This window comes from Catharus ustulatus, chromosome 6 (assembly GCF_009819885.2).
Source record: "Catharus ustulatus isolate bCatUst1 chromosome 6, bCatUst1.pri.v2, whole genome shotgun sequence".
Classification (NCBI taxonomy): domain Eukaryota; kingdom Metazoa; phylum Chordata; class Aves; order Passeriformes; family Turdidae; genus Catharus; species Catharus ustulatus.
The window spans coordinates 5,512,876-5,530,606 of NC_046226.1; the positions used below are offsets into that span (position 1 = coordinate 5,512,876).

Consider the following 17,731-nt stretch of genomic DNA (forward strand, 5'->3'; position numbering starts at 1 on the left):
CCGCCGCGGCTGCAGAGGCCCCGCCGCTCCCGGCCCCCCCGGCCGCTGACGTCGCTCGGCCGCCGTTGCCCGGGGAACCGGCCCGGCCCGGCCCGGCTGGACCCGGAGACGGCGGAGCGGAGCCGCTACAGGCGAGCAGAGGGGCTGTTGGATCCCACCCCACAGCGGAGCCGGCGGTGGGTCCGCACAGATGCGCTCCCTGGCAGCTCCTCTCCCCGCACAGCCCAGCACGAAGCACCGGCTACCCCGAGACACTCAGGTGGAGGCCGGGACCACCACCCCGGCTCAGCGGGCTGGGGCTTGAGCGATCAGCAGCTGCAGGATTGAGGGATCAGGCCAGGGACCCCCACATGGGCAGCAAGAGCCTTTTCCCCTACTATTATCCCTGATAGAGCTGCCTGCCCCTACCTGAACATTTTCTTATGTATGGGGGGTAGAGAATAGGTAATGAAGGATGCATCCCAGTTAATGCCTGAAGAACCTCCAAACATCCTGTGCTGGGCTTCGTGACTTGCTGTCCCAGCTCTTTCTCAAGCTGAGGGGCTGATCAGAAGGGAGATGTCCAGAAGATGAAAACACATGGAAGAGTGTGCTCATGCAAGCACAGAGGATGTGTGTGTCAGTTCCTGCTCTCCTGGACCAGAGGCTGTATGGGACTTACAAGGGGGTTACAGGAAAGCTGGGAGCAAGAGCCCCAGATACCATCCAAAAAAAACCTCTATTGGCAGCACAAGGGATTTTTGTTTTCTCCTGCTACAAAGTTATTTTCACGCTGACAGAAGAAATTCCTCCCAGGTTTTCTGTGCCAGCCTTATCTAAGTTTACCAGTCTGACTTTTTCCCTTCCGCTGCAAGAGCTTCTGTGAGATGATCATTCTCAGTTTCATGTTCATTTTAAGAAATGCCAGTTCCTCCCACGAGTGTCTTTATTTAACAAGCACCATTTCGACCAGAGACACAGTGGAAGTGACAGGCCACCAGAGGTCTGAAGCTCTGTTCCTGCCACTGCAAATGCTTGGGTTTTTCCCTGGAGGGACTCCAGCAAAGCAAGCATTGACTGCACTCTGCTGCACGAGCTGCCCCTGGACTGGGACAAAAATCAGTAAATAATTAGCAAAGGTCGTAATGGCTCAGACCTTCAAACACAGCTGCTCCTGTTGAAAGTTAACCATAGGGTATTTGCAGCCAGTGGTCCAAGATAAGCAAGAGAGGAAGGCTAAGGGAAGCAGCACAGCATGGACACACAGCAGGAACATAGGAAATTCTGATCAAATACCTGCATCCAGCCCCAGGATGCTGGAGAGCCCTGGTGGGGTGAAATGAGTGTGGAATGGGTTGTCTGGACAAGCTGAGCAGGGAAGCTGTGGCATGAGACAGAGCAGCACAGCTGGCTGAGCAGGAGACAACAAGAGCTAGCAACTGGAACCCAGAGTCATGACATACTCAGCAGAATCCTGCAAATGAGCTCTGTGAGTGAAAACAAGGAAAATGGCAGAGTTTTCAGCTGGCATTTAATAGAAATCTAACTTTGAAATTTCTAATTTGCAGACATAGAGAAGGCACGTAAATTTGAAGGAAGCTCTGCAAGACCAACTCTGTTTTCTGTGAATTATTGGGAAGAAGAAAAATACTGCAGCTTCTCAGAGCAGCTTGTATATGCTAATCACAGTGCTCCTGCTAATCACAAGAGGGCAACAAGCCTGTTATCCTGAAATGTGACAAATGCTGTCACACCACCCAAGGCTGTTCCTGTTGCAACGTGTGGAGAAGCAAAACAGAAATTCCTGGGCAGGAGAAGCCCAGCACCATCAGTGAGACTCTGCCACCACCCGTGGCTTGGGTCACTTGAAGAAGAAGCCGTGTTTCAGTGGGTCCTCCTCTTCGACAGTGAAGGTGGCTGTACCCGTGTAAAAGGCTTCTCCTGAGACTTCCACAATGACAGCATTGTAATTCCCAAATTTGGTTTCCTGCAGAGGGATTAGGATGAGGATAGGGGCAACAGAAGGCTCTCCACTTTCCCAACCCCACAGAATTCCAGTGCTACCTGGCATTTATGCAGACATCCCTCTCTAAACACTCTGCCCTGCCCTGGTACATCCCAAAGTGTGCAGCAGCCATGCAACACAACAAGGTCCTAAAAATCCTTGAAGTGCCAGGTTTGTGAGAGGGCAAGACCACAGGCACATCCCTCCTTCCTACACCTTCCCCAGGCACAGAAAGGCTTTTCTGCTTCCCCACTCCCCCATTTCCAGCAGCCCTTGAGGCAGGGGGAGAGCCCAGCAGAAGCCACTTGCCTTCTCTGCCTTCCCAGTGAACAAGGAGCCCGTGGTGCTGCTCCGGAAGGTTCTGGTCTGGCCCAGCTGGATGAGTCCCTTGTGGTACTGCAGGGCAATGCGAGCTGTCACTCCTGAACCTGTTGGACTTCGGTCAACCTGCAGCAGAGAGATGAACCTAAAGCAGCTCAAGATTTTGGGGTTTAATACAAAATGAGATGGCTCTCAGTTCTCTCTGCCACCTTTACACTGCACTCGGGGGGGAACCCCTCCAACCCAGGGTTTTGTAGAGAATCATACACATTGCAACTGAGAAGGAGAAAAGAAGCAGGTTTGGGGTAATTGTGGACTGTGTGATTGGCTTTGGCACAATCAGGGATGAATGATGTAATAAACACTGAGGCTTTTTAGGAGCACTCGCAATCTTCCCAGCATCACCTCAAAAGGACTGAGAAGGGCTGAGACCACCTGCCCCATTATCACATCTCAAGGCCAGATTGGTTCTCTTCATGCTCAGGGGGCTCCTGACCAGCTTTTAACAGTTTTTAACATCTTAGCCAGGTTCTGAGGTAACCTGTACCAGTGCTCCATGCTCCTTACTGCTGGAAACTCCAACTTCCCCTGCCATTTATGTGACACCTTGTGCACTGCAGACAAGAACAGAATTTTAACACCTCATTTCTCTCCTGTTGTTCATCCCCAGCAGATGTTCCCTGGATTAGGACTTTAGGGACATGTACTATGCTGGGATCCTGTCTCAGCTCCTGAACTCCTGGAAAATTACAATCAACAGGTTTTGAGTATGAACCTTTCTAAAATACCACCATCAAAGTTGTGTAGAGGTATGTCTGCTATTAGGAACAAAACTAGAATGTGTGCATCGACACTCAGCTCTCCAGAGACACAACAGCACAAGCAATCACTGTCCAAACCAAGAATCAGAACAGTCTCTCTTCTTTGCAGTGGATCTAAGGGTCAGAGTTAAAATTATGGTGCCTCTTGTGCCTGAGAAGAGCCTGTTTCTGTACCTGTTCATCTGCAAACACACAGATGTTGGTGGTGGGCTCCTCGCTAAAGGCATCTTTCCCATCTGTCAGTATGGTGCCATAGAGGAAAGCCAGGTCTTCACTCTCAGGGTGATGAAGCTTGAACTGGGAACAGCACAGAGAGGGTCACAAACACACACAACAGCAGAATGTGTGCAGTGCAGCTTCTGTGAGAGACCAGAGGAAGGGGATAAGGACACATTGCTGTGTTTCCATCTCTGCTTCGCAGATAACAGAGTCTCCTGTCCTTGTAAGGACTCTGAAATTCAGCATGGGGCCAGGAGGATGGGACTCTCCCACCATCCTGAGTCACAGCAAAGGGAACATGCTGGGATGCCCCAGTGCTCCCCCATACCTGTTTCTTCACCGCTTCTGTCACTGCACTGGCTGCACTGACAAGGTCTCTGGTCTTTGAAGAGCACACATCAAGGCCCAGCTGCTCGGCACTGAGGAAGGCGTAGAAAGTGCCACCATAGCCAATGTCAACCATCACCTTCCCATGGCCAGGGACATCAATGGCCAAGTCTGAGCAGAGAAAGGGAGGAAAGTGAGGAGGCAAAACTGTGCTGAGCCTTGGGCTTGCACAGAGTGAAGGAACCCAGCCGCATGCGAGGGCAGTGGATGGGGATAATAATTTGAGTACTCCCATGGCACCTTACAGCACCCCTGATGATTTCTGAAGAACAGTGGAACTAGGAACATAACTACCAGATGCCCCTCAGCCCAGCCACCACCAACCCCCCACAAACCCACTGGTCCCCACCGGTGGCGGCAGCGAAGGCGGGCACGCTGTGGAAGCGCACGGGGTTGCCGCTGCGGCGGCCGTCCCAGGGCACGAAGGCGGTGACGGGCCCGCAGGGGCAGCGCAGGAGGACGGCGGTCTCGGGGCGGGTGGGCGCTGGCACCAGCCCGTAGTCGAGGGCGAAGCGGCCGAGGGCCATGACGGCGTGGCCGCACATGGCGCTGTAGCCGGCGCAGTGCAGGAACAGGGCCGCCAGGTGCGCGCCCTCCGCGGCCGCCGCGCCGCGCACCACCACGGCCCCGTACATGCCGGCGTGGCCGCGCGGCTCGTGCATCAGCGCCCGCCGCACGTGGTCCTGCCTGGCCGCCACCTCCCGCCGCAGCGACAGCAGCGACAGCCCCGCCGCCGCCGCCTGCTCCGCCGCCTCCAGCCGCGGGATGATGCGCAGCGGCTCGCCGCCCGTGTGCATCTCCACCGTCTGCAGCACCACGCCCGAGGGCGAGTGGGGCGGCAGCGCCCGTCCCGCTCCGTCACCGCCACTGTCACCGCTGCCCTGCTCCGCCATCGCGCCCGCACCGCCGGGTCCACACCCCCGAGAGACCACGCCCACAGACGGGAGACCGCGCTCCATTGGACTCTCACTGCCTGAGGCCACGCCCACACCCCACCCTCCAAATTGAGGTTCCGCCCCACGACCACGCCTATCGCAATAGCCGCGCCCCCAATGCCCCGCCCCCTGCGTGTTCCCGCGCCCGCGTTCCCGGGCGGAGCCGACCCGCGCCGGAAGCGGAAGTGCCGCGGCGGAAGGAGCGGGGCGCGGTTGCTGGGTTACCGCGATGTTCCGCGCCGGTAGCACGGGCCGGGATGGGGCACCGGGACGGGGCTGGGGATGGGGTGGAGGGGGATGTGGATGGGGTTGAGGGTGTTGTCAGCGGCTGGAGCGGGCCGGGACTGGCGTTCGGTGCCTCTCCCGGTAACGCGGCCCGCGCTCTCCCCACAGCTGTGGAGATCCAGCCCGCCTGCCTCGGGCTGTACTGCGGCAGGACCGTGCTGTCGGTGAATGGCTCCGTGGAGACGTACGGGGACTGCGGGGTGAGTGCGGGGCTCGGCGGGTGCGGGATGGCTCAGGGCAGGAAGAGCTCCCCGAGCCAAACGGGAGCTGCTGGGGGCTCGGTGATGAACCCGAGCTGAGGAGGGGCTGGAAAAGCTGGAGCAGAAGGCGATGGTGTGGAGAGCTGCGCTGGAATAAGTCACTGTGCACGCCGATTTTGTTGGAGTGCTAAGGGAGAGCGAGATCCAGGAACAGTGGGATGAAAGGGAAACAAGAAATGAGAACAGTGGTTGTGAGCAGCCTGGTGAGGGAGCTGTGATGAAAGGGAGTGGTGTGACAGCAGGAGAGGAAAATGGAGGCTTGCATGAAGGCTTTTAATCATGCTTCACCCTTGTTTGTATAAAAAAAGGCAGAGAGAGCAAGTGTAAATTGAGAAATTATTTGGGTCATTGTTTTGCCTCTTTAAAAATCTGCTCTGTTTCTTTATCTGTTGATGACAATCTTCAAGCTGTTTTTCCATTAACTGCAGTGATTTGCTGTTGGTGATGGGATTGTAAATACAACCTCTGCTTTCTGTAGGTGTGTCCTAGAGGCCAAAGAACCGATGACAACAAAATCTGCCGGGAATGTACGGGATCTCCAGACCGCTATGACTGGCTGTACCTCGGCTTCATGGCCATGTTGCCCCTGGTTTTACACTGGTTCTTTATTGAGTGGTATTCTGGAAAGAAGAGGTTTGTGTACCCTTTCTCTAGATGAGTTGTTTAAAATTGGAAATTTTTTGTCCACGAGTGATCTGTCTGAGATACTGAACTGAACTGTCCGGCAGTTCTTAGAATCCTAGATTGGTTTTATTGAGGGGGAACCTTAAAGATCATCCAGTTCCAGTTCTCTCTCGTGGGTGGGGACACCAGGTTCCTCAGAGCCACTCTTGTTGTTGGTTGATATGGTAGCATGTAGGTTTTGAGCAGCTTTAGGAGAATTTATTTACAAAGTGTCCTGCAGGGCCCCCTTTCCAGTCACTGCCCTCAGGGCAATGTCTGTACGCCTTTAATGTGGTGGTGTGCAGTCCATCTGGCAGTTTGGGCTGAAGCAGCAGGTTGTATCATCCCCTCTTTCCTGGGTCAGTGTCAGCAGGGCTGCATAAGTGCAATGAGAGGATGGGTTTGAGTTTTCTCTTTAGGAACATGTATTCTGGCTTTGGGTCTTGATAGCAGAGCTGCTGTGGCCTTTACATCAGAGAAGTTCTGTTAAAAAGAGGTTTAAATACACAGCTGCATGTGGCCATTAGGTGTTAGACTGGAGTTTTTTAGGAAGTGATGGCTCTGGAGTGTAGTGAACTGTCCCTGTCCGTGGCAGGGAGTTGGAGCTGGATAATCTTTAAACTTCCTGGTAACCTGAATTATTCTGTGATTCTATGAGCACTGAAAAGATAGGGGACTGGGAATGTTTAAGATATGAATATTTACCATCTTGCAGCTTTGGAAATGCTACTCATACCACGTGTAGCAATGTCACCCCTTCTGAGATGTGTGGTGCGTTATGCTCACTGTGCTTTTCTTTTACACGCTAAATCACCTGAGATTGTCACAGAGTCTCCACACTCAGCAGGTTTTAACTCTGCTGGGTTAAGGGAAGGCTCTGCCCTGCCCAGCCCCCTGGCTGCTGGGATTTGCCAGGAGCTGGCAGTGTGGCAGTGACAGTGTGTGTTGTCCCGCAGCTCCAGCGCGCTGCTGCAGCACCTGACGGCGCTGCTGGAGTGCAGCGTGGCGGCCGTGGTGACGCTGCTGCTCAGCGACCCCGTGGGCTCCCTGCACATCCGCTCCTGCAGGGTGAAGAAGCTCTCAGACTGGTACACCATGCTCTACAACCCCAGCCCTGACTACATCACCACAGTGCACTGCACCCACGAGGCCGTGTACCCCCTGTGAGTGTGGAGGGTTCCTGCTGCTGCCTGCCCCTGCCCTTTGTACAGCTGGGTTTCTGTCCCTTGAAGCTGCCAAAAGTGTTCAAGTAGAGCTGGGGTCAGTGACAATCCCCTGAATCTTTCATGTATTGGGCTGTTTTACACAGATTTAGCAGCACTTAATGACTTTCTGAGTAATCAGACAAAGTGGCATAGCCTAGGCTATCACACAGTTTAGTTGGTAAAGACCCCTGGGATCATTGAGTCCAACCTATGGCCCAACACCACCCTGGCACTGAGTGCCAATTCCAGTTTTTCCTTAAACATCTCTAGGGATGGTGACTCCATCACCTTCCTGGTCAGCCCATTCCAGTGTCTGATCACCCCTTCTGTGAAGAAATTCCTCCTGATGTCCAACCTGAACCTCCCCATGTGCAGTTTGAGACTATGTCCTCTCATCCTGTCACTATGTAACTTAAAACTTTTTTTCTTTTTGTTTTCCTTTCCTTGGAAGGAAAACATCTTGACTGTTTCCCCTAAGGAAAAGTGAGCCCATCATTCTGTGTTTACACCTTTTGCCTGTAAAGTCTAGAGTTCACTGACTAACCCTAAATTCCTTTGTTGTGACCCGAATCTCTATGAGAAAACTGCACATTTTAAGGAACTTTTATTTTTTTTTCCCTAGGTACACCATTGTGTTTATCTATTATGCCTTCTGTCTTGTGTTGATGATGCTGCTTCGGCCTCTCCTGGTTAAGAAGATTGCCTGTGGTTTGGGAAGGTCTGACCGATTTAAAAGCATTTATGCAGCACTCTACTTCTTCCCCATCCTCACTGTGCTGCAGGCCGTGGGAGGAGGCCTCCTCTGTGAGTTCTCTCCTAAAAACACTCCTGAACACATTATAAATGCACTCTGAGAAAGGACTTCAGGGAGAGAAGGAAGGGACACTTCTTGCTTTGGGAATAAGGATATTGTTTAGGGTTATTTTGAGGGATTTCACCTGAAAAGATTGCTCTGTCCTTACCAGGCTCCTGACCAACACTGCTTTGCCTCAGCCAGTGCTGCTAGAGACTGTCCCTTTCCCAAAAAAGGAATGGAGGGGGTGTCAGAGGAAAGTACTTCAGAGTTTGTCTGATTTGGGAGATGGATTTCAGTGTAAATTGGGAGATGGATTTCAGTGTAAATTTGGGGAGATTGGCTATTTTTGGTTTTGCTTCCAGCATTCCTGTCACATTTGGAGAGGTGCCACAAAATCCCCACTCAGGCTGACTACTTTTCTCGTTATGTGCCTTTTTCAGTTCCTGGTGTAAATGTTGAGTTGCTCCACTGAGAGATAACAGAAAAGCTCAGAGGGAACAGCTGAAGGGTTGTGCTTGGCTGACCCTCACTGCTGTGCATGTGTGGTGCCATGCTAAGAGGCAGCTCAGTTTGCTTCACACCTGTGGAAAAACTCTCTCTGTGGAAGGATAAGCTGCCATTTTTTGCCTGCTAATGTGTTGCATGTTTGCCTTTAGATTATGCCTTCCCATACATCATCCTGGTGCTCTCTTTGGTCACACTGGCTGTGTACATGTCTGCTTCTGAAGTGGAGGTGGGTAAACACATTTCCTATGTTAAAACTCAGAGTAAAACAGTTGAATGAGCAGAGACCACTTTGTCTCTTGCCTTTTCTCAGTGGTATATTTTACATTTGAGACTCTTCCTTTATCCCTTCTCCTTTTGGCTGGAGGAATCTCATGTGAGAATTCCCTCTGATGGTGCACTGAAAAACTGGGTGCATGTTGGAAGGGCTCAAACCCAGGAGGCTTCACATGGTTTTTGTGCTCTACCTGTCACACCTCTTAAATTTCAGGTGCTGGGTAACAGGCTGAATGCTAACAGGATATTGTGTTTATTTTGCAAGTTTTTCAAGGATCTGCTCGTGAGGAAGAAAAGGCTTGTTGTCCTCTTCAGCCACTGGCTACTTCATGCCTATGGAATCATCTCCATTTCCAAACTGGATAAGCTTGAGCAGGACCTGCCTTTGCTTGCCTTGGTACCTGCCCCTGCCCTCTTCTACTTGATGACAGCAAAGTACACAGAGCCCTCACGCATCCTCTCCGAAGGTGGGAATGGACATTAAAAGGAGCCTGAGCCAACAACTCTGTCCCACTGATCTGGATGAAGCAATTTTAGTGCTTGTCCTGCTTTGGAAACTTGTGTTTTCAAAAGGAAGTTGTTTATGTGCCAGTCTTCTGGTGAAACACCTCTGGGTGAGACTGTATAATATTAAAAAGCTGCACTTTGTATTCTTCCTGAGTATCTGGTATAGATCAAAAGCAATGTCTTTTTATCTATGTATCACTGTGAATCTGTATAAAAAGCTTGTGACACATCCTAGTACAATGGTTTGTTTGTGTATTGTTCATTTCCTAACACAATCTTTGAATAAAAAAATAGAGCCTGGTTTTGAATAGACTTTAATAAAAAAAATAAAGCTTGAATATACCAGAGAACTTGATTTTTTCATCACATACTCTAGTTTCTATCCCCCACCAGTGGAAACAGACTGTCTTCTTCCTTTCATCAAAAGATAAACCATGTGCATGATTCCTCATGATGTTTGAGTCTGACTGCTAGAGAAGAAATGCACTGTAAAATTCTTTACAAAGTAGAGTTTATGCTCTTGTGTGCTTCATATATGGAGACCTTCCTGGAGAGCATTAAGTAGATCAGATTAAAGATTTTCTTTTTTTGATAGCTGAGTGTATTGATCACCAAACTTGATGCTGTAGAGGGTCTAGAGGAAGATGCAGAGCAGTACTTAAGGGCCAAAACAGAACCAAGAGTAAGAAAATCCTCTCAAATTAAACTTTTCACTGTATGGATCATTGGCTACATATTTTTATGTGTCTGTGACAATGCTTTTTTCATTCTCCCACCTGCCAACACTGCTAAGGACAGAATCTGCCAGCAGCTCAGAGGCTTTGAAAGGTGTCACCTCAGCCAGGCTGCCTTGAGCTGTCACTCTCCTCCACAGAAAGTTTGTTTTTGTTATTCTGATATGTCCTTCCTCAGAGCTTTATGTGATTTTTTCATTTTAATGTGAAATGCCACTTGACAGGTTCACTCACCTAAAAACTGTGTGCAAGCAAACTCACTCCTGCATGCAGAAGTGAGGGTTTATTTAGGAATTAAGGAGGTAATTGTTCTTAAATACTACCTGTACTGCTGTGTACAATGTTTAATTTGCAGACACAGTGATCTAGAGGAGAGTTCCAAAAGTATGGGATTAAGATTTGTGTTAAAATACCTCATCTAAGGACTTCACTCTTTCTTGTGTATTTCTGTGTGGGCTATGTGTATTGGGTTTAAATGTGCTAGATCTTGATTTTGAAAAGAAAAGTAACAAGTTCCAGGTAGAGAGTACATATTTTGCTAGGTCTGGAAAACTTGATTTTGAAAGCAGAATGAGAGATTCTATTAAAAGCAAAGTTTATAGGAAGGCAGTGCTCCCCAGCTGGCACCCCAACCACTGACCTTTCTGCTGGACTCCAGTGCTTTAACCTTCAGCAAAACCTGGAATGTGAAATACAATAATAAAATATTTTATCATCTTCTCTCAGTAGCATGAAAAGAATTATATATATATTTATATGTATACATGGCAGCCATAGAAACAGCAGTGCAAATTGCTCTCATGAAAATTCTAAAGGACATAAACATTAATTAACAACCTGTCCTGCAGTGGTAACCACCCAGCCACAAGCTGCAGGAGCTGGGGTCTGTTAGTTTTATTTATCCTTTGTGGAAAAGCAAACACACAGTTCTGGGGAGATCAGTGATGCTCAGACCATTTCACAGCCCCCTCACTGCTACACCACAGCTCTTCATGGAGTGGAAGTTCTGAGAATTCCTTGCATTTTGAATTCCTTGCACCCTGGAAGAAATTCTTCCTTTCAGGAAAGGGAATGAAATCCTGAAATCAGAGGACAAATTTAACAAACCCTCTGGAAAGGAGATATGATGAAATAAAATGTGATGGAAAAAAAAACCCCAGAAATTTCGAAATGGAGTGACTACAATGAAATGGACAGTGATGACAAGAGGGACAGTGACATGGACCAAAACTTGCTGAAATTACTCCAAATAAAATCCTGAAACCACAGAATAAAGGAAAAAAAAAAGGAGTGTGGAGTGGAGAGAAGATACAAAGGAAATGAAATGCTAATAAAAATAAAGGGAAAATTCTGAAACCAAGTGAAAACACTAAAAGGGAATGGGATGACAAGAAGAGCAGGGATATGAACCAAAACTTGCCCAAATAACCCCCACTGAAATCTCAAGATTTCATTCCCTTTCCTGAAAGGAAATTCTTCCTTTTCTTCCTTCCTGATGACACCTGCTAAGAATTAATATTCTGTGGGATTTTGAAGGAAAAAAAGAAGTGTGGGCGAAAAAAAAGTTCAGTATATCTTAGAGTGATCACCCTTTCAGGATTTTTTGACAACCAGAGTATCCAGTCCTTCCAATTTGAACTGTTATAAAAACCACTAATCTTTTCCTCTCATTGCTGAGTTACTGTTGTTAGAGCTGGCACTGTGTTCAGTATTTCCCATTCATTTTCCAGAAATTAGTGTAGCCACACAGAGTACAATTTATTTTTTTTCTTAAAATGAAAAAAACCCTCACAAAATGTTAAGAAACTTATTTTGCTTATTTTGTTTTTCCACAGCTTGACTGTCCACCAGACCTGTAGCCCTGCAGGAACTTTTTCAATACCCAATCCTTGCATAAAAAAACCCAAAGTTTGCTTTTCTGACATGATAACTGTTAAAAAAACTTACTTGATAGTTTATTTGAATTTCTGTTAAAAATTAAAGCCACACCCAACTATAAAAACATTATAAAGGTGATGAGCTGAATGAGAGCAGCAGGAACGTTCTGAGTTACAGATTTAAGATAAGCTTGAGTATCAGATCAACAAAAGGAATAACAGCAGGAAAAATAATAATAAATAAAAATAAAAAACCAATTTGTCTCATATGACTTCAAAGGTGGTACAGCCTTATTTGAAAAATGCAGTTTTGTTTTTTACATGGTAAGTGATTTTTGCAAGCCAGTACACCAGAAAATTTAAGTTCATCTTTTTAATAAAGATCTCTTCTGACCATCCCTTCAGAAGATTTACAACAGAGTTAAGAGTTAAAATGGTGTAGATGGTGTAGATTGCTGTGCAAAAAAAAAAAAAAAAAAAAAAAAAAAAAAGGACTGAAAGATAGTAACTTTTTCTTTGTTTTGAAGTAGTTATTAACATGTTACCATGAAGCACTGTCAGATCATTCAGGCTTTTGCCTATTGCTGGCTGGAGTTCACTGCAAAAATATCTTCTTTTATTATTGCTCTGTGAAAAAAATAATTTTAAATAATTACAACTGAATATTACCACAGCTTTCTAAATATTTTCCAAAGAGTTTCACTGTTTCTAGAGAGATCAGGAAGAATAAAATGAGTTTTAGCTTATGGAAATACAAAGGCTAATGTATTCCTCTGATATTAAAAAGACAGTTTTTCTTTCAACATCATCCATTTCACCCCATTGAACAAATGTTAGGAGTTTCCAAAATCAGCACAAACCACTTGTGTCCATGGCACCAAATAAAATGGATGAGAACAGCCAGAGCAGCCAGGGCATGCTCAAGCAGGGAAACTCTTCCTCCTTTGCTCCCACAAAATTGTGTTGACTCAATAATGTTGGATCAGCTCTACCCAGCCAAATTTCACCTTGAGGGTAGCCTTTGTTTCCAGACAGGTATGATCAGATAGAGCTGATAGCCAAGGGCCTGAAAGGTGCAGAATAACTTCAAAAAGCATAAATTCCACATTTCACATTTCCTGTGCCACCCCTCACCTGCATCCCAGCCCCTTCCATGTGCCAGGGAAGCCTTTTCCTAAAATCCCTGAGTGCAGACAAATATGCCTCAAGCCTTAGATACTCCTCTTTGTTTCCTTCCACATTTCATCTCTCTTTTCTGCAGAGCATAGAAATGGTTTTTAGACAGTGTAAAACATTAGACTTATGCTGTTATGAATAAAAGCAGGGTCTATCAGTAACTGATTGGCTTAATGGGTCTCTCTCTTTTTTATTTTTTTTTATTTTAAATTCTGGGCTTCTCCCAAGGTTAGCTTGCTTATGGTTTAATTCTTCTTTTTACAGCCGAAGAAAGAATACTGACAGTAATCTCAAAAGGTCATCTTAGTCCATCTCTGCTGTGCAGCAGAATCAATTAGACCTAAGTACCCCTGACAGATGTTTGATTTGTCCTTAAAAACCTTCAAATACTCTGTCTCTGCAAAACTCAGACAACTGGTTCCAGTGTGATTGCAGGGGCTTCCTCTGTGTGCTGTCAGTGCTTTCTAAGGCTTTCTTCTTATGTTAAATCTCTTCTGTCCCCTGTTACTTGTCTGAAAAAGTGGACAAGGAGAAAAGCTTATTGTCTTGCTAGGAATTTTTATTTGCTTGATAGTTCCTACCATGTCTTCTCTTGGACTTGCCTGTTTTAAATGGAAAAGTTGCACATTTCTTCGATCTATTTTAATCGTCTTTATTGAATTCCTCTTCAATCTCAAAATAATCTGCATCCTCCTTAACACACACCTTAAACTTTGCCAGGCCACCTTTTCACACACACTGCTCTGACTGTTGCCTTTTTCATTGCTGCAAATCTTTGTTCACTTATTAATTCTGTTTATCACTGCTTAAATATCTCCCTCATGATGGATTTGCACAAACAACTGTTTTGACCTAAATGCAAAAACATGGATTTCTAAAAATTATTATGAACCTTTTTTTCCCTTAAATAATTTTCTGGCTTGCTAAAGTAATTCTTAATTCTAGTTGTGCCCTGCAGAGGGTGCTCCCACTCTTATCATGTTTGTTATCAGTCCTGATAAGCATTTGTTCTATTCTATCATCTGAATCCTTCAGGAAAAAAACATTAATTCCAGTATGAAGCCAGACCTCCTGCAAACTAACATGAATCATATTCTATTCAGTCAGTAAAGTATGGATAACAATTATTTTTCAGCTGTTTTTGCTCAGCCTGAAAAAGAGGCAGTTGAAGGGACAGAGTAAAGATGTGTAAAAATCACACTCACCTTTGCTGAAGAAGCTGGTGAGATGAGCTTCTGTTTCTCCTTACACAAGAACTGCAGGATGCCAATAAACTTTTAAGACAGCAGGTTTAAAACATCCTTATTAAATAAATTATATAAGTTATTAGGGAGGATGAATGTATATGTGAGCTAAAAGAATCAATCAGTGATAGTAGAATTGCACTGAAGATCCAGCATAGCATAAAATTCCATCAAAAGCTATTAAAATGCAGATACCATCCTCATCCAGAGCAGTTCCTGACACTCCATTTGTCATGGAGATTATACAGAAGGGTCATTCTATATTTGACTGTTCTTGCATTACTTCTCCAAGGAGGACTATTGATCACTGCAGAAGACAGGACCAGCACTGAGCCTTACCCAGCGTGGCTATTTTGGGAACTGAAGCTGATTTGAGCTTCACTCACCTACTTCTGATGAGCACTTAAATATAATCAAGAGTAGCTCTGGCCAAAAAAAAGTCTAATTTGATGTATGTGCATCTCTCAGCACAGCAGAACCTCATCTTGGTTAAGGCCAAAGAAACACAAGTCACAAGTTAAATGACTTTTCAGTGGGAAAACACATCCCTTCTGTTTTGCTGCAGTAGGTAAAAGCACAGAAAGGGGGGACAGGAACAATCTAGGCAGGCTGGGAGACTTGGAGAACAGAGAGACAAGATGATACCCAGGAAATAAAGCCAAACAAAGGAATGAAACTGGGCCCAGGATGTGAAGCAGCACAGGACTCTGAACTCAGTTCTGTGCAGGATTTCAATGTCAAGTGCTGCACTGTCTGGTTTTGTTCCCTCTGAGACTCTGAAGTCAGGTAAACCTGTCGTATCCTATGATCAAAGACAAGAAACATCAGATAAACTCAAAGTAGAGATGTTTGGATATTCTCATGAGCTTTAAATTTTTTTTAATAAAGGACTATAGCAGAAAAATCAGCATTAAAAAAAAATAAAAAAGGAGAACAGAGGAAATGGCTCCCTTGGCAGAAACAGGTATGTGAGGAAGGCAGAGAAAGGTGAGCTGAGTTTCATTCCTGTGAACTACTTTGATATTTCACATCACTGTAAATGCTCCAAACAGACAAAAATGGGTTTGATCTGACAGGTTCCTACAAAGGAATTCATTCCCCTCACACACATCACCTCCATAACACAGCATGCAGACTGAGGCATTTTGCAGATGAAAATAGTGGAGGGCAAGTGCAAGAAACACTGGAAGGCCCCAAAAGAAAAACAGAGGAGAAAAGGAAGCAACTTCCGTTGTTTCATCAAAAAAGGATGAAATAAAGCAAAATAGGGAAATTTAAAAAAGGAGAGAGTGTTACCAGTGTGTCACTGAGTGAAAATAAACAATTTCTTTTTATACCTAGTTGTGTTCAGGGCACAAAAGCAAGGGCAATCCTGCTAAGTCTCATCAGCGCTGTATTAGATGAGGGAGGAAGATCTTTTTGAATTGATCATATTAAGGAAAAGACAGAGTAGGAAAGTATCAAGGTGTATTTGACAACTCTTTTGTATGTTCTGCTTAGCTCAGCTGCCAGAAACAGCCTGAGAACAAACCCAGCACAGTGGTTTACTCTGCAGTGACAACCTCAGCCCTGATTTTTGGGGAGGCTTGAGGATTTACACGACCATGGCTCTCCTTTGTGATGTGGGAGCACAACCTCTCCACCAGCAGAACGAGAACAACCCTCAAGCCAGCTGTAAATCCACCTTCCTAAGGTCAGCCGTGCAAAGAGGATATTCCTGCACTCCTGGCCTCTGATTTATCCTGTCTCAGATCAGGCTGCTGACCAAGAGTCAGACAATTTCCCTGGGGACAGAGCATCTGCTACAGACCAAAGGAGCTCTTGGAATCTCTGAAAGCTGCACAGCTCACGTTCAGCATTTCAGTGCCCTACTTTCTTTTGGAAAGAAGCTCCTCATTGTTCTGAGGAACAGTGACAGTCAGTAGCCTTGGGGGATGTCTTGACCACCATCACTCACTCCAAGAGATTTACTGCAATAATTCAGGGAAAACTTCGACCTAAATTGGGGAAGTCTTGACAATGAAGGATAGGATGGCAAGCATGAAATATCAGTGGAGGCAGGCAGGAGCCCTGGCTAATGGAGAAAAGTGCAGGAAAATGGAAGAGACACAGGAAATAGGAGTGTGGGTGATTGGGGTCATGGCTGTGAATGAAGAGCAGGTGGAGTGGCCGTGGGATGGGGACAGTGGGGCAGAGCTGGCATGGCCAGACCCAGCATGGCAGAGTTTCAATGCCCAGCCTCCTGTTTGATGAGCACACTCTGGAGGAGAAGCTATGGGCACAGCCAGCAGAGCCCCATGGGCAGATGTGTGTAGAGACCCCACCAGATTTAAATTTTTCCCCCACACACATTAAAAGTCAGTGATAACACACAAAAAGCACAGAGCAAATCAGGCAGGATGACTGTGAAAACTGCACACCCAGTTTTGCAGAGCAGGAGCCTCATCCTTGCTGACAAATCTCCCCACACCCATCTGTGTGCCCCATATTCTCAGTGCACCTTCAGTCCCTCCCAAATCAGCATCCTAACCTCATCACCCTCTCTTCCCTTGCATCCCAGCACACAAAACCTCTCCTTCCAGACCTCTCAATGCCTCTCAAGTCTTTCAACATTGGCCCATGGCCTCAGTAGTAAAAACTCTGAGCCAGGATAAGAATATCTCTCTTACCTTTCCAGGTTCTTTATTGAAATCCTTCTTTTCCTGAGCAATTTTGATTGTAAAAGCAGTAACTCAGAATTAAGCTGAATCCTAATAAACAAAACCAATGTAGACATTTTTAGAAGGTTGTTAACAACAACAAAAACAACAAAAACTAAACAACAACAAAACTAAAAAATTAAGAAAAAGTAATGCATTCTAATTTTCAGGTCACTCATGTGAATACAAGGTATGTCTACATGCTTTTGAGCTCTATTTCATTCCATCTTTATTAATTAATTCCCTCTGATGAGAATAAAACTGGCAAAGAAGGCAAGGACACACAGAACCAGTAGGGTTTCTACTACAAGGTCTTAAATTACAAGGCAGTTTTGTGGGGAGAGGCAATATTTTCCATAGAAAAAATACTCAGAGAGAAAACAGATGCTTTCAGGTAGGCAAGTCCAACCTGCAGGTCTGCAGGATAAAAGTTTGAGCACAGATTTGTACTTCTCTCTTGAGTGAATTGTGCATTTGTGTGTTTTACAGGATGCACTCAGAACAAGGGATAATTGCTTTCTTTTTAAATTTCCTATAAAACAGGAGTTGTGCAAGAAGCACAAACCTACCCAAAGAAGTGTCTGAGGAAAGAAATCTGATACAGAGGAGGAGAGGATAAACCAAAGGGGGAAAAGAGGAATAAGAAACCCCAGCAGCCTAGCAATCTTACAGCAAACAAAACCAGAAATCCATCTTGAGCAGGCTTGGGGAGCATGTGGCAAAAAAATGTGAAGGGAAAAATACATTGATGAGATATTTTCTTTAACTCAACTCAACTGAGCAGCTGTAAAAATGCAGCACAAAGGAAAAAACAAACAAGAAAAAGAAAAAAAGAAAC

The 17,731-nt window shown here is 46.0% G+C and overlaps 2 protein-coding genes across 2 annotated transcripts; one reads left to right on the top strand and one right to left on the bottom strand.

Annotated features, from left to right (window-relative positions):
- Positions 1 to 1,493: 1,493 nt before the first annotated feature.
- On the bottom strand, positions 1,494 to 4,652 carry L3HYPDH (trans-L-3-hydroxyproline dehydratase). Its single transcript, XM_033062767.1, has 5 exons — positions 4,082 to 4,652; positions 3,674 to 3,843; positions 3,301 to 3,423; positions 2,294 to 2,431; positions 1,494 to 1,966 (listed from the first exon to the last, which is right to left on the bottom strand). The coding sequence occupies exons 1-5, from the start codon at positions 4,623 to 4,625 to the stop codon at positions 1,841 to 1,843; spliced, it is 1,101 nt and encodes a 366-aa protein (XP_032918658.1). The 5' UTR covers positions 4,626 to 4,652; the 3' UTR covers positions 1,494 to 1,840.
- Positions 4,653 to 4,815: 163 nt separating this feature from the next.
- LOC116998266 (JNK1/MAPK8 associated membrane protein) lies at positions 4,816 to 9,501 on the top strand. The gene is made up of 7 exons (XM_033063785.1): positions 4,816 to 4,909; positions 5,061 to 5,152; positions 5,691 to 5,845; positions 6,832 to 7,038; positions 7,703 to 7,884; positions 8,533 to 8,609; positions 8,922 to 9,501. The coding sequence occupies exons 1-7, from the start codon at positions 4,897 to 4,899 to the stop codon at positions 9,138 to 9,140; spliced, it is 945 nt and encodes a 314-aa protein (XP_032919676.1). The 5' UTR covers positions 4,816 to 4,896; the 3' UTR covers positions 9,141 to 9,501.
- The last annotated feature ends 8,230 nt before the right edge of the window (positions 9,502 to 17,731 follow it).

Excerpts from the sequence above, each read along its gene's own strand:
- L3HYPDH (XM_033062767.1), bottom strand. The coding sequence starts at position 4,625 with ATGGCGGAGCAGGGCAGCGGTGACAGTGGCGGTGACGGAGCGGGACGG. Across the intron at positions 3,844-4,081 it reads CGCCTTCGCTGCCGCCACCG|ACTTGGCCATTGATGTCCCT; the intron begins GTGGGGACCAGT and ends TTCTCTGCTCAG. Across the intron at positions 2,432-3,300 it reads GTGTGTTTGCAGATGAACAG|GTTGACCGAAGTCCAACAGG; the intron begins GTACAGAAACAG and ends TCTCTGCTGCAG.
- LOC116998266 (XM_033063785.1), top strand. Across the intron at positions 7,885-8,532 it reads CGTGGGAGGAGGCCTCCTCT|ATTATGCCTTCCCATACATC; the intron begins GTGAGTTCTCTC and ends GTTTGCCTTTAG. Across the intron at positions 8,610-8,921 it reads TGTCTGCTTCTGAAGTGGAG|TTTTTCAAGGATCTGCTCGT; the intron begins GTGGGTAAACAC and ends TTATTTTGCAAG.